The sequence below is a fragment of the Gambusia affinis genome, linkage group LG09 (genome assembly GCF_019740435.1).
Source record: "Gambusia affinis linkage group LG09, SWU_Gaff_1.0, whole genome shotgun sequence".
Classification (NCBI taxonomy): Eukaryota; Metazoa; Chordata; class Actinopteri; order Cyprinodontiformes; family Poeciliidae; genus Gambusia; species Gambusia affinis.
Genome location: NC_057876.1, coordinates 22,270,466 through 22,284,712, shown reverse-complemented (window position 1 = coordinate 22,284,712; position 14,247 = coordinate 22,270,466). Strand labels below are relative to the sequence as shown.

Here is a 14,247-nt window from a genome sequence, read left to right as displayed (position 1 = left end):
TTATTGCTTATTACGACGACCTTTAGTCCAACAGTCTTTTTCATTTTTCCTTTGTTTTTGTTTTTTATGCAGGTTTAAAATTCAAAGCTTAAAAAGTACATAAATATCTATTGAGGACTTTAACAAACAAGTAAACTAAAATAAAAAGAACTCCAGAAATTTGACTTTCTTACATAAAATGTTTTGGTCAGTCAGAGTTTTAAAACTTTTATGAAGTAAATCCAAAGTACGAAGGCGGTCACAGAGTAGTGTGTAATGTTATTGGCATATTAAACAACGGCAACAAAATACTCAGTTTGACACGTCATAGTTTAGCCTGTAAGAGGCTCGTTTTAAAAGCTTTTTTGCGCATTCGTCCTTTTCTTTGGCAGTAGGGAGTTATTTAAATCATTTCAACTTGTTTGCGTGTGGCAAGTATTTGTCATTGTCTGACGTTTCATAGGCTAAGTGATTATTCATAAAAAAAAAAAAAACATTGTGTATCAGGGTGAATCACTGCAGGAAAACTTGTGAATAATTGTGTAAAGATTGTAAATCTATTTACAGAGAGAAATATAAAATCGCTCCTTTAAAAGCAGCAGAAAGAAACTATCTTTAGAACATGACATACTGTAGGTGCTTAATTTAGTCATTCTGATTTTTTACCCAATTCCTGCTTCTGCTTTTATCCAAAAACCTTTTTTTTTCTTTTTATCTCCAGTTTAGTTGGAGTTTAGATTGTTGTCTCTTCTTCTCTAACAAATGAATCCCTTTACTTATATGCAGTTCTGGGAAGAGCGACTTTGTTTCTCGTTTGTTAAGTTTCTATAGATGATGACCCTTTATGAGATCTTTTAGCCTGCTTCATGTCGTCAGGAAGGTTCTGTTTAATTGATGAATATTGGGTTAGTTAGTGTAAGGGACAAAATCATAACTTGGAAACTGCATTTTGTATTTACTTCACCTAGAGTTTCCCCTGGTGTAATATAACCAGGCTGAGCTTTGGTTGTTTATTTATTGTAGGTTGTTTTGTTTTAATGTTTGCCTTTTATAAGACAGCAATTTTACAGTTCATGCTTAGACTTTGTTAAGGAACCGCTGGACCACCAGGCTTAGCAGGTTTTCTGTTGTCTGATATAAAAATTTGTTTAACGATCTGAAGATTTTACTGTGACCAAAAAAAAAACCCCACAAATAAAAGCAGAATAAATCTGCGATGGCAGCAGGACCTTAACGTTTTTATCTTCTTAAGGATATGCTTTGAAAATGGCTGCTTGTTTTATAAATTATGTCTGGACAAATAAAACATTTAAGAAGCAGAGAACTAGAACAGCTAGATCACCCGAGAATTTCCTTCAGCAACTTGAGTCCACAGACGAAGCAGGAGGAAGAGGAGGTGGAGGCAGACGTCTTTCACTTCCTCTTCTCTCCTGATTGATCAGTATCCTGATTAATTGGCTCTATACCAATAACCAAAATCAGTCACACAGATGGACTTGCAGAAGTTGCATCAGTAGCGGGTATATCTGTGTTGTTTTGCCTATTAGACCGTTTTGTCAGTGATTCCTGCAGATTGGCTGCTTCTCACAGCAGGGGGGCGTTTTCAGTGCAACACCAGCAGACCACATAGGAAGCTGAGCAGATTATTGCACAAACTTTACAAAGAACAGCGTCATACTTAGCAGAGGAAATGATACAAGGATGATTTACTTAGGTTTTTTTATTATTTTTTTTTTTTTGTTTCGGAGCCTTTAATAAACTGAAACAGAGATGATTCAATTCAGTTCAAAGATATTTAATTAGTCCCAAAGGGAAGTTAAATGTTGTAACTTATATCATCCAGATATCTTCAAAGAGTCGTTGTGGATGGTCATGCTGTGGGCAGGATGGGTCTCCAGTAGTAGACAGTCTTCCAACGCATCCCAGTAGACCTCTGACTGAAGACTGTTGACAGTCATGTTATGCTAACAGCTCATTTACCAGAGACCATATTTCACAGTAACGTGTCCTGGATGACACCATCAGTTGTAAGCAAGCCCTGCTAATCTGCATCCTTTGCTTTTGCTTCTCCTCTTTAAATCTCCGTCTGACCGTTTTGTTATAAAGCAGAGAGATGCTGGAGTAGGGGATATGAGCCTTTATGATCAAGGGCTTGAACTTCCTCACCACTCTCTGCTCTGCATCCTTTTCAGCTCCTCTGGGATTTTATGTCATAGTTCAAGTATTATTTGAGTTTTTCAGATGCTAATCAGCTGCTCCCAGTTCCAAAAACAATACATCGTTGCCACGGTTATGCATCACAACAACTGTCCTCAAGTAAGATAAAAGTAAGAGCAAAACTTCTTAGAGCTGCACAGCATTCAAAGCAAGAAAATAATGTGCAGAACCAACAGGTTAAATCTAGTAGATTATAATTTACATGAATATTAAAATTAATTTTTTTCTTAGCGTAATGGAAACAATCAATTTGACTTAATAAATCAGCCTAAATCAGTCGTCTTTGAGCTAAAATGTACTGTTAACATGCAAACAAAATTTAAAAAAACAATAAAAGAGAACAAGTTAAGACAGTTCATGCTCCTTTTAACACACACACAAAAAAAGACTAAATAAATAAACAGCAAAAAAAGAACAATAAACACAGACAGTCCATGTTGTCAGACTGAGAGGTTTGCTGCTGGTTTAACCAGAATAAATGGATTATGGATTATTTGTTGAAGGTTTCCAAGTCGAGTCGCTGGGTGAACATACTGAGGTTCATCTGACAAAATGTAAAGGTGCACTGGGAGTTAAAGATGTGACCTTTAGCTAAAGGGGGGCTAAAGGTCAGATCCCAGATGGAGTTTTCTGTGGTTACCCTGTTAGGTGGATTATTGGCTATGACTTGATTTAGGAGTGTCACTGTCTCTGCTCCTCCATTTTCCTGCTGAGCTTTGATCGCATTAGCTGTTTGTGGAAAAGATTATTTCATAATTCAACGATGGGATTAAGGAGTTAATAGTTTACAGATATTTCGTTGCCTTTTTTCATGCAACAAAATATTAATTGGTTTAATGAAATATTTAATTTCATTAAACCAATAAGATTTTATGTAATATAGGAACACGAAGGAGTGCAGCGGGAAAGTGTTCATGAATTTCTAACAATCTTATCAATAAAGACCTGAAAGGGAACCAACAGAGGGATGAAATATGAACACCTTTGCAATGCGTCTCACATTTGGCTGTAGCTTGGTGCCACTCTGCACAACTTTTAATCAATCCTGTCTGCAGATGCGCAGAGGGATCGGTGTCCGAGTCCAGCTGCCCCCAGCCCAGAGCCCCCTCCCCCACCCAAACCCTCATACACTCGCTCCGGATCCGTCCGCTACCAGGAGAGCGAGGAGTCCGAGTGCAGCAACAAGCCTTCTGGGAAAAGGAAGTTCAAAAGCAAACACCTCAGTGACGGTGACGAGCCCAAGGTACGCTCCTGATCCTTCATCCCAAGCTGCAGCACATTTTTAATCATGTACAGTTCTGTAAATATGTAAGATTACACTGCCCCCCTGTGGCCAGATGACACGCTGTTCTTCACAGATATGGGATCAGCTGGGACAGCAGGTATCCACATGGATGATAAACGCCCAGTTCTTTTCTTTAGAGCAAGACCAAGCGCAGCAGCTCAGGGAAACGCGGCTCCTCCCTCCCGCTGGACGACGATACCGCTGATGCAAAATCACAACCTACGCCTCTGCCAACTCCAAAAAGTTTGCCATCTTCTCCGACCGTCAAGAAAAGCTCCTCAGGAAGAAGCAGCGGTTCCGACTCGTCTCCGAAGAGGCCGGTTCCTCCTGAGGTCCGCCGACTCATCGTGAATAAAAACGCTGGAGAAACTCTGCTGCAGCGCGCCGCACGCCTCGGCTACCAGGTAAACCGCCGTCACTGCGATCCGATCGGTTCGTTACTCCAAAACCAGAGACGTTCTGAAAGTCTGTCCGTCCTCTGCTGGGCAGGACGTGGTCCAGTACTGCCTGGACAAGGACATCAGGGAGGTGAATCGGAGGGACAACGCAGGCTACACGGCTCTTCATGAGGCGTCCTCCCGAGGTTGGACTCAGATCGTCCAGATCCTCCTGAAACACGGAGCCGACGTCAACTGCAGCGCTCAGGATGGAACGAGGTGGGCTTATGAAGTAACTAGTTGCATTTACTGGAGTAACTTTATTGCTTAATTTCTGGATTTTCTACCCACTGAATGATAAACAAACATGTTTTAACCAAAAGTTCACCGGACACAGACACACAACTGCAGTTTTTGTTCAGGTTTCATCAGTTTTCTATTGAAAGCTGAAATGATTAATCGTGATGAATCAAATAATGGTCAACTAATTTAGTAATCGATTGATCATTAACTGGAGTATGCTGTCAAAAAATACCATTTACTGAAAAGCATCTTATTCAGAGCAGTAGCCAAAACTGTTTATATTTTACATTTAAGATAAAATCAACTATGTCTTTAAATAGGTTTTACCCCAAACTTCTCAATTTGGTTTTAAATTTAGCAGGTTCAAATTCACTAAAGGATTGCTATTATTGCATAAAATATTTATTTTCCTATTTAAAAAAGGAATTTAATTATTTGTTTATTTGTATCTTTTAATCTATTTGTAATGTTGCATAAAAAAAATGCAACATTTGTTTATGTTGCATTTCTGCACACCTAAATGTTCAAATTTTTTATCAAATTAATCAATAAATTTGATTAATTCATTGATTAATCTGGTCATTAATTACTAGATCCTTAATTTAATAAAATTATTTGGAAATATTTTTTTGCTTCATTTTGTTATTTTGTATTTGCGATATTTTTAGGAATTATTTCATTTTTGTCTTTAAATCACAAACATTTTCACATAACTTTATATTTCGGGCCGTCTGATTATGTATTTTTTTTAATATTAAGTGATCGATGTTTTGATCAGTAACTCGGTACTTTAGTCGCATTTTTACCAAATACTTTTTTGCTCTTCAGTAATGTTTTGGACGACTACTTTTTACTTTAACCTGAGTGAAAATATGTTAAATTATTGATACTCTGATGGTGATTTGTGGTCATGAATGTAGAAAGAATAATTAGTTTTACCAGATGAGCTCAGGCAGGTTTTTGATTCGGTTACCTTGTTGTTACCTTGTAGATTTCCTGAAACCCACCTGTGTGCGTTTCTCCCTTTAGGCCACTTCATGATGCAGTGGCCAGCGACAACTTGCCAATAGTTTGGCTTCTGCTGAACCACGGAGCCGACCCAACGCTGGCGACCTATTCTGGCCACACGCCGGTCAAACTGGCCCACAGTCAGAGCATGAAGACTTTCCTCACAGGTACTGACGCTGTTTCTGCCAGAAGTCGACTCACAGCAGCAATATTTAACCAGAGAGCTGTTCACACGCTAGCAAGGATCTCATGAAGCCAACTGAAAGTAAACAAAACATGAATAATTGACGATGTGTTTTCCAAGAGTGAAAGTGTCAACACATTAATAAACACTGTGCCCACTTCTCATTTGGCACGGCGAGGCAGAGAAACATCTGCTGTTGGGTCCACCGTCTCCTTCAGAGCAGGACAATAACTGTTGTCAAACGCGCTGCTCGTCCTGCAGCTGGGACTCTGCAGCCGCCTCGATGCCGAACATGACAAGCAGTGATTATAGTGACGAAGTAACCAATCAGGAGCAAATGAGCCGACTTTACAAAAAGCAGCGATGACTCAGTTGTTTTTGCTTGTTTCTGAATCGCTGGCCTTTTTCATCCAGGACTTACAGAAACAGATCTTCACTGCAACCATTAAAGATGAATAATTACACACACAGTTCAAAACAGGCCTGTCTGTAAGAAGACTTTTTTTTTCCTTCGTCAGACTAAACTGTTACATAAAGACATATTATTATTTGTTAAATCCCAAAAATAGGAGAATATTGTTTTATAGCAAGTTTCTGAAACACTGTCAGCATTTTTATCAGTTTATCAGAAGCAACAGCTGATGCAGCGTTTTCAGTTCAGCATTCAGATGCATCTCTTCAAATGTCTTTCTGTTTAATAATCTTAATCTGGTGGATGCTCTGAGCAGGCAGTGTGCACAAAATCCAGATTCTGTGTTTTTCACTGGTCAACCCAGATTTTATTTTATTACATTTCAAAAGTAAAATTCTGTTATGATCCAGAGGAAGACATGCTATATTTAATTGTGGCAGTGAATGTTGCAATAACGACATGATCAGGTGTCTGGGTGTCCTTCAATTTGTGTTTCAAAAATTAAGGCCTTGAAATGTTAGATTTTTTTTTTTTTTTAACTGTAAGTCAGTTTTAAATCTCAGGTCTTAAATTATGTCATGGCAGAACAACATAATCTTGTATATTCTGTGTCGTTTCAAAAACAAAGACATTCGCAGGACTTTTCTGCCAGGCAAAATTTAGAGTTGCACACAGACATCTTCATCCTGCTCTGTGATTTGAGGCAATTGAGGTTCCTGCTAACTAGCTGCTAATAGACCTCAGCTAGCTTGCTAGGTTTTTTGCATCTGTTGTGGGCCAACTAAAATTTATAGCCCGATTGCTGGGCGACGTTTGGTTTCTCCATTGGATCACCTCTGCTGCCAAACCGTATGATGCTAGCTGCATCTTGTACAAAAACAAGTTTGGCCTCACAAAATATGAGATATTCTGCACATTTCTGTTGTGATACAGGTCTTAAGTTTTATTCATACATTTTAAAATGTCTTGAGTCTTTGAATTGGAGAAACCTGCAGAACTCCCCTCAGCTTGTTTCCTTCTGTTGATGTTCAAACCGTCACTGAGTGTTGATGCAGTATACTTTACTACTTTATTTTCAAGAGTATTGCTCTGACCTGGAAGGCCGCGGTGAAAAGGATTCCAGTTTACCCTGGGATTTCTACAGCAGCTCGCTGTTCGGTAAGAAACCTGCAAACGATGCTCATGTTTATTATTTACAAAGTCCGTTAAAAAAAACTGCGACTAGAATCGCCTGAGCCGTCCTCGAGGTGAACACTTTCACAGGTTATTTTGGACTAACAAACTGAAAGCTGGACTCATCATTAACCATGATAATGTTTGTGATTGTGAGGTTTTAAATTTTATTATCTGTTCTTCCTTATTTTGGGGATTTTATTTCAGGCTTTGAGGAAAGTCGACGGTAGTTTTCATACTAGGAATCATTAGGACTGGATAATGAATCCATAACAATGTATGTCACAGTAAACACATGATCAATATCAATAGTTAATCCATCTGATAGAATATTCAATATTTAAAATATTCACTGAACTCTGATCCAGAACCGCGCAGCATTCTGGGAGATGTAGGCAGAAGAAAGGCTTTAGCTGCTCAGCTAAAATAAAAAAACAACAGCATGATGTTCAAACTGTCACTGAGTATTGATGCAGTTTACTGTATTACTTTATTTTCAAGAGTATTGAAAATACTCTAATTGGGTTTCAGTTTTTAGTATAAAATTAGTGATTCTTTAGGGTGATTTGTTCTGTTATATTTTCCCTCTGCATGTAGCTGTGAGGGTTTAGCGTTTCCTTTTAATAAACACTGTGATTGGCTGAGGTCGGACCGACCACTAGGGGGCATCCAGACCTCGTGTTTTGCAGCCAGCTGGATATCGTCTCTATTTCCTCTGACCTCTGTTGACTCCGCTGTGCAGAAACGGACCAGGAGCCGTGCTGGGACTTCCTGCTGTCTGAGGAGAACCAGGAGCCGGAGGAGGAGAACGGAGACGTGAAGCCGGAGAGGGACTCAGACAAAGACTGTCTCGTGTTTGAGTTCTCGTCGGAGCCGCTTTTACCCTGCTACCATGTTCAGGTTTCACTGACACAGGGGTGAGTTCAAAACGACGTTACCAAGACAAAGCAATGAAGAGAACTGCAAAGAAAACCCGTTTTTAATCTACATTCAGATTAAAATGTAGATTAAAAGCATTTTAATCTACATTCAGAGTACTTGTTTGGGTCTGGATAATTTACAAACATGTTTATTTCCAGCCTTTATTCCATAGTCTGAAATGTGTAACATTGTTCCTCGCAGTCTGTGGATGGGCAGCCTTCACAATGTTTAAATATCTGAAACAAATCAATCAATTCATTAATTAATCAATCACCTTTCGTACAGAACCACAGCAGCACAAACCACTTTCCATATGAAGCAATGAAAACAACATAACAACCTGAAAAGAGATAAAATAAAAGTGTTAAACTTGCACCACAAAGGATAAGAAGAACCCGGTCTACATAGATCGGGTTCTTCAAAGGATGCAGACTGAATTTGGACTCGGCTAACGTCTGAAGAAACAACTTCTTCACTGAACAAAATGAATTCAAAGAATGAATAAACAGGTTTTGATAAACTTCACATCTACAATATTTTAAAATAAATCCTGTCACAGACATGCGGCAGTAAAAATGGCTCCTGGCTGACGTGAGGCTTTTTTGTTTGTTCTTCCTCCCTGGCAGCTTCTGTAACTGGTTCCTGCTGACGGACGTCCTGAAGCGGCTGAAGATGTCGGCGCGGATCTTCCGGGCCCGTTACCCGCACTTTGAGGTCGTGAGTTTGTCCCAAGCCGAGCTCTGGAGGCAGGTCTCCGTCAGCCAGGTCGGCTTCCCCCGGAAACGCAGCGGCGGTGATGATGAGGAGGAGGAGGAGGACGAAGAGGGCCCGGTGGAGCTGGTGTGCTGCGTGCCGGAGCTGCAGAGACTGCTGGGCTCGTCGGTTCACATCTTACCGGAGGAAGACGAGGAAGAGGAGGAGACGCCGGCGCCCACAGCCAAGTGTCGGAGCCGATAGCACCCCCGTCCGCCCCGCGTTTCCATGGAGACAGCAGGAAGCCTCTCCGTCCGGCGGGACTGACCCCCGCGACAACCCTGACCCTTGACCTTTGACCTCTCACACAGGAGTGGTCAATGCAGGAAAGCAGCTTTCAGGTTCTTATCTTTAGGTATATTTGAATACACAAGAAACTTTTTTACTGATCCGTGTGTACATGGTTGTGTAAATGTATATCAGGGTGAACATATTTGGTTACATAAATGAGTTGCCGTGGCGACGAGCCGGCACATTTTTCCGGTCTTTCAGTTTAGCGTTTAGGAGAAGACCCGAGGCTTTTATTTTGGAGGACTCGAGGGAGAGAAGAAACCATGGCACATATTGCGACACATTTCCGCTTCGCTCCACTCGGCCGCCATCATGGACAGGCAGACCGTCAGGAAACAAATGACATCATCGGCCGCCATCATGGACAGGCAGACTGTCAGGAATCGAACGACATCATCGGCCGCCATCATGAACAGGCAGACTGTCAGAAATCGAATGACATCATCGATCGACATCATCGGCCGCCATCATCGGCCGCCATCATGGACCGCCATCATGAACCGCCATCATGGACCGCCATCATGAACCGCCACGTTGAGAGTTTGTTTACAGAACCAGGCAGACGTTCTTCATTCATCATGAACCTTTACAGAATCGTGGAGATCCAGAGACACCCGCCCGACCGACTGCAGCCACGACCCGACCGGACCCTACCGGACCGGACCGGACCCAAAACCCCCACAGTGTTTCCAGATCCCAGAGTGCTTTGTGTTGGAGCTCCACTGTTTGTTGTGCTTAATTTAATAGTCATTAATATATTTGAACTGTTGTGTATGTGAGGGGCCGGTGTGTGAGCAGAGGCCCTCCATGGTTGGTGCTTCGTTCTGAAATGTTCTCACTAAGGATCCCTTTACTCTGAGATTACTCTCCCTCCTTCAGAACCAGTGTTTCAGAAACAGCTAAAGTACAGTTTTATTGTACTGGTGCTAAAAATAGAGTTTTGTGTTGACAATCAACAAAGTTTCTTTCTTTCTTTTCTTTGTTTTTTTTTTTTTGCTTTGACGTCACAAACTAATAAAAGATATTTAAGGTGTAAAGAAAAGTTTAGTTTAGCTGAGGGGAAACGGGACGCAGCTAGACTGAAGGAGGTCCTGGAAGAGGATTTTATTTGATTCTTTTATAAGAAATCAAGCAGAATAAAGCATGATTGTGAATCATAGTTGGTCTCTGTTTCTGTTATCAGTGGGTGGTTCAGATTAGGGATACAGCTAATAATTCTTTATAGTGTTTTAACAATTTACTGACCATTAATTGAGTAATTTGATTAAAAATGAACACATTGTGCAGATTTTTCATTTAACTGCTCAAGCTTATTTATATATTTAAAAAACATGAAATGAATGCAAATAAATAATTTAATTCCTTTTTTTAAATTATAAAATATACATTTTGGGGGGTAAAATTTAATAATACAGCATCTGCAGCTAAAATCTAAATTTTATATCAACATGTGAAACGTTGAGTCCTTTCTGCTCAACTTAACAGAGAGGGCTGAACTTTTAGTATACTATTATTTAAAGTATAATAAATGACACTTTTAACTATTATTGAAAGTAAAAGTATCATAATAACAGGAATACACTGCACAAATCTGTTTAATTTTTATTAACTGGTTAATAATTGCATAGCAAAATAATAGGAGATTTATTTTTTCTTTTACAGATTTTAATTAGATGAAACTAAAACTGCCACTTGAGATCTGGGTCGAAAATATACACCAAAAATAATTTATTTTTAGTGGAAATGCAAAATATATATATATTATTAATTACTGCTCTGTATACGTTGTTCTTTCAACGAATTACCTATTTTCGTGTCTAATTAATTTCTAAGTTGACGATTAATCGATTCATCACAATTAATTATTCAGCTCATGTTCAGATTGAGGCTGAAGGCTCGACTTTAATTATATTTTTTATGGTTTAAACACCTCAGAAGTAAAGTTACAATAATTATCAATCATTCCTGAAGCATTCGCATCAAAATGATGGTTGAATTAAAAAACAATAAATATCTTTATTGTTGGTCTTGTGTCTAGATTCAATAATTTAAATCAAAACGGTGTTTTTAATTGAAAATGTTTATTTTGTTGCTATGGTTTTGATTAAAATGTTAATTTCGGACGCTGTAAATAGCTCGATTAATAATTTTAATCGAGGCCCTTAACTTAAAAAAAATCTGAACTAAGAATGAATCGGTGGGTTTGGATTTATTTTCTCCACTAGAGGGCGCCACAGACAGCAGCTCAGTTCACTGAAGACCTGAACGATCCTCTGTTTTATTGGTGTTACGTCACTGCTACTTGCGGTTGCGCATCTGCAATAAAACCTCATTGTAGGATCATCTGATAAAACTCATTAAATCTGAGTTTTATGCCGGACAGCTGCAGTTCAGACACAAAGAAGAGACGAGATTTAACTCAGAGAAATGCAGGAAAAAGTTAAGAAGTACTTGGTTAAAATGTATCTGATTATAGCTGATTTAAGATTGTACAATGACGTCATCAGATGGAGAGAAAAAAAATGAAGTTGTGTATGAAGTCATTTTATTAAATATATACAAATAAATTATTTCAAAATGTATAAGTTTAATATTATTCAATTAAAAGTAATTATTACAAGTCAAAGTATCATATTACTCATGTAAACTGCAATACTTCAAAGTACCAATATTACTCACATAAATGTAGTTTTGTTAAAAGTAAAAGTATCTTAATAATATTATGTAAAAGTAGTGATATTTCATAAAAATATTACTCAAGTAAAAGTAATTAAGTATTATTAAAAGTAAAGGTATCTTAATAATAAGCTTAATCAAATAAAAGTAACAATACGTCACGCTAGTAGTAAAAGTAAAATAGTATTTTCTTCCCAAAAAGGTTATTGGAGTACATGTAACTCAGTAAATGTATCTAGTTACTACCTACTTTTAATAAACTTAAAACTCATATCAAAGCATTTGAACCGCATTAGAAGCAGGTTTGAACTGGTTTTACTGGAGTTTCTCCGGTTTAAATGTGATGAGTCATGCTCTGCCACCAGTATGTCCGCCATATGCGTCCCAGTGTGACCGGAGCGGGGCAGCGATGCCAGCCGCCGCCCCTGGCAGGGCCTCCGGGTCCAGATGGTCCCGCCTTACTGCAGTTCAGGCTGCGACCAGTTCGCCCTGTTCCGTCTGATAAGCTTTATTTACAGCGGACGGTCAGATACTTTGGGGAAAACGCTGAAAAGGTCAACTTATCAGGTTTTTTTCCCTCTTTTTTTATTTCTCTCATCGTAACTCGATCTGGTCTGTTCTCAGGGCGGGATTGGGTTTCATGTCTGGGTCTCTGTAAATCTGGGGCCGTCAAACATCCAGCCGGGACCCCGCAGGTCCTCCCCCTGTCCCGCCGAGCCTCCGCCAAGCCCGGCCTCTGATTGGTCCGCACGGACAGGCAGCGGCCTCTGATTGGAGGAAAATGAGGGCAAGTCTGCTCAAGCCCACTAACAGACTGATATAAACATCGAAGAAATGCAGGAAGGCTCAGTCCATATAAGGTAACATGATGGAAAATAACAACTTTCTCTCAATATTACTTGAATAAAAACTTTTGAAACCATCACGATAATATTTGGATTACTTTTTCCCATGATTACTCTTTTTGTTAGTTGCTTTTCATGGATTTTATTCTGACCACAATTATTTACTTTGATAATAAACAGGTTAAATGTCATGACCAAAGAGTCCTACAGCCATTTTATTTGACCAGATTCCTTTTTATGACATAAAAATACATTTGGTTAAAGCATTCTGCAGCTTTAACTTTTGCTTAATATATATATTTTACATGTTTCCTGAAACAGTCACCATGTTGTGACAGTAAGTTATGAGATTTTTGAACGTCCGGCTCCCTTGTCTTCTCCTGCTGCTCACTAGAAACAACCAATTAGAGCCAGGAGGCGGGTCTTAGTGCTGCATCTTCTTCCTGTCAGCAGAGCTTGTCCTGGATGCTAATGCTAGTTAGCATGACCACCGATGACAGCGGGCAACAATAGGTTGTTTCTTTGCCATTAGCACATTTAGCAGCGAGTACAAGAGATTAATTGACAGCGCTAAGGCCCGCCTCCTTGCTCTGATTGGTTGTTTTTGACTAGGCACAACATTTCTTCAGATGGCAAAGCAGTAGCTCGGCAACTAGATGGAGATTGATGTTTTCACTGATTATTTTTCTAATACCGTTACAACATAGTGACAATTTTACAAAAAAAAAAAAAAAAAATTCAAAAATATTTTTATTTAAGTTGTTTTTAAATAAAGTTTAAAAATTTGGTACATTTGTCACTAAAACGTTTGTGACATAAATTTGCTTAATAAATTTCGTCACGCTTCAGCTGATTCAGTCCTAATTTGCTGAATTTTTTGTTAAAAGGTTTGAGGTATTCTTTTGTTTTTTGATATTGATTTTAGTTGTGTTTTTCAATTTTAAACTATAAAACATTACTTAATATTTTCCCTTTACAGAGGCACTAGAAGTTTGCATTTCACTCTGATAATAAGCTATTTTTGATTTATTTTATGTATTTTTCAGGCAGAAATTACTTCTAAAACTGCTTAATCTCATGACCTCTGAATGCCTTTTTGCCTCATTTGCAACATAATTTTTGGTTAAAGTTTTCGTCACGCTCCAGCCAGACAGGCGAGACAAGCTGTTCTTTTTGCTGATGGACTGAAAGTTATATCTGTTGCAATTCGTTTGCAACAAACCCAACAAAGCTGCTTTCTTAAATCTGCAAAAGTTCAGGGACATTCGAGGCTCTTCTGTGTATTTAAATGCAACATTCTTTTCAAAAACACCAAAAGAGAGAGAGATCCAGGTTGGGAGTTTTAATTCAGCTGCTTTTCTTCTTGGACTGGATTCTCGTGGGAGTTTTGAGGACCCGTTCGGGCCAAAGGAGTTCACTGAGGACTCTTGTTGTCTTTGTTAACGGCTCCTTGAGCGCGTTATGTAAGAGTCCTCCATGAAAGGAACAAAAAAACGAGGCGGTGCACAGATTGAGGAAGTCCTGCTGACTTCTCCTGCATGTAAATTTAAATCTGGAGGCTTCCTTTTCTGTCTGGTCTCACTGAAATCCAGTCGACTTGTTGCTTCTTCTGTTCAAATTAAATCTTTCAGTTTGAATTTTCTCTAAAAACTGATAAAGAACCGATAAAGAGTGTTGTGAATACATAGACCAAAACTTAATAATTGCAAAGTTAAAATTGCAATTATGCACTACTATTGGGCATAACTATTCAAATGTTAATTGCACCACAATTATGTGCAGTATAATTGTGGTGCAATTAACATTTTTAAAGCATTAATTAA

The 14,247-nt window shown here is 39.0% G+C and overlaps 1 protein-coding gene across 7 annotated transcripts in view; it reads left to right on the top strand.

Annotated features, from left to right (window-relative positions):
* Positions 1 to 12,426, top strand: part of bcorl1 (BCL6 corepressor-like 1) — a 45,478-nt gene extending 33,052 nt beyond the window's left edge. For 6 of the 7 annotated variants that reach the window (XM_044127899.1, XM_044127897.1, XM_044127902.1 and 3 more), the window contains 7 exons: positions 3,252 to 3,439; positions 3,619 to 3,885; positions 3,971 to 4,137; positions 5,191 to 5,336; positions 6,846 to 6,923; positions 7,681 to 7,855; positions 8,486 to 10,062. In XM_044127899.1, the coding sequence (XP_043983834.1) occupies positions 3,252 to 3,439; positions 3,619 to 3,885; positions 3,971 to 4,137; positions 5,191 to 5,336; positions 6,846 to 6,923; positions 7,681 to 7,855; positions 8,486 to 8,816 (1,352 nt within the window). In that variant the 3' untranslated portion in view covers positions 8,817 to 10,062. Of the gene's footprint in view, positions 1 to 3,251; positions 3,440 to 3,618; positions 3,886 to 3,970; positions 4,138 to 5,190; positions 5,337 to 6,845; positions 6,924 to 7,680; positions 7,856 to 8,485; positions 10,063 to 12,203 lie in introns of those variants that run through there. The other variant, XR_006371772.1, reaches the window with a different exon arrangement.
* The last annotated feature ends 1,821 nt before the right edge of the window (positions 12,427 to 14,247 follow it).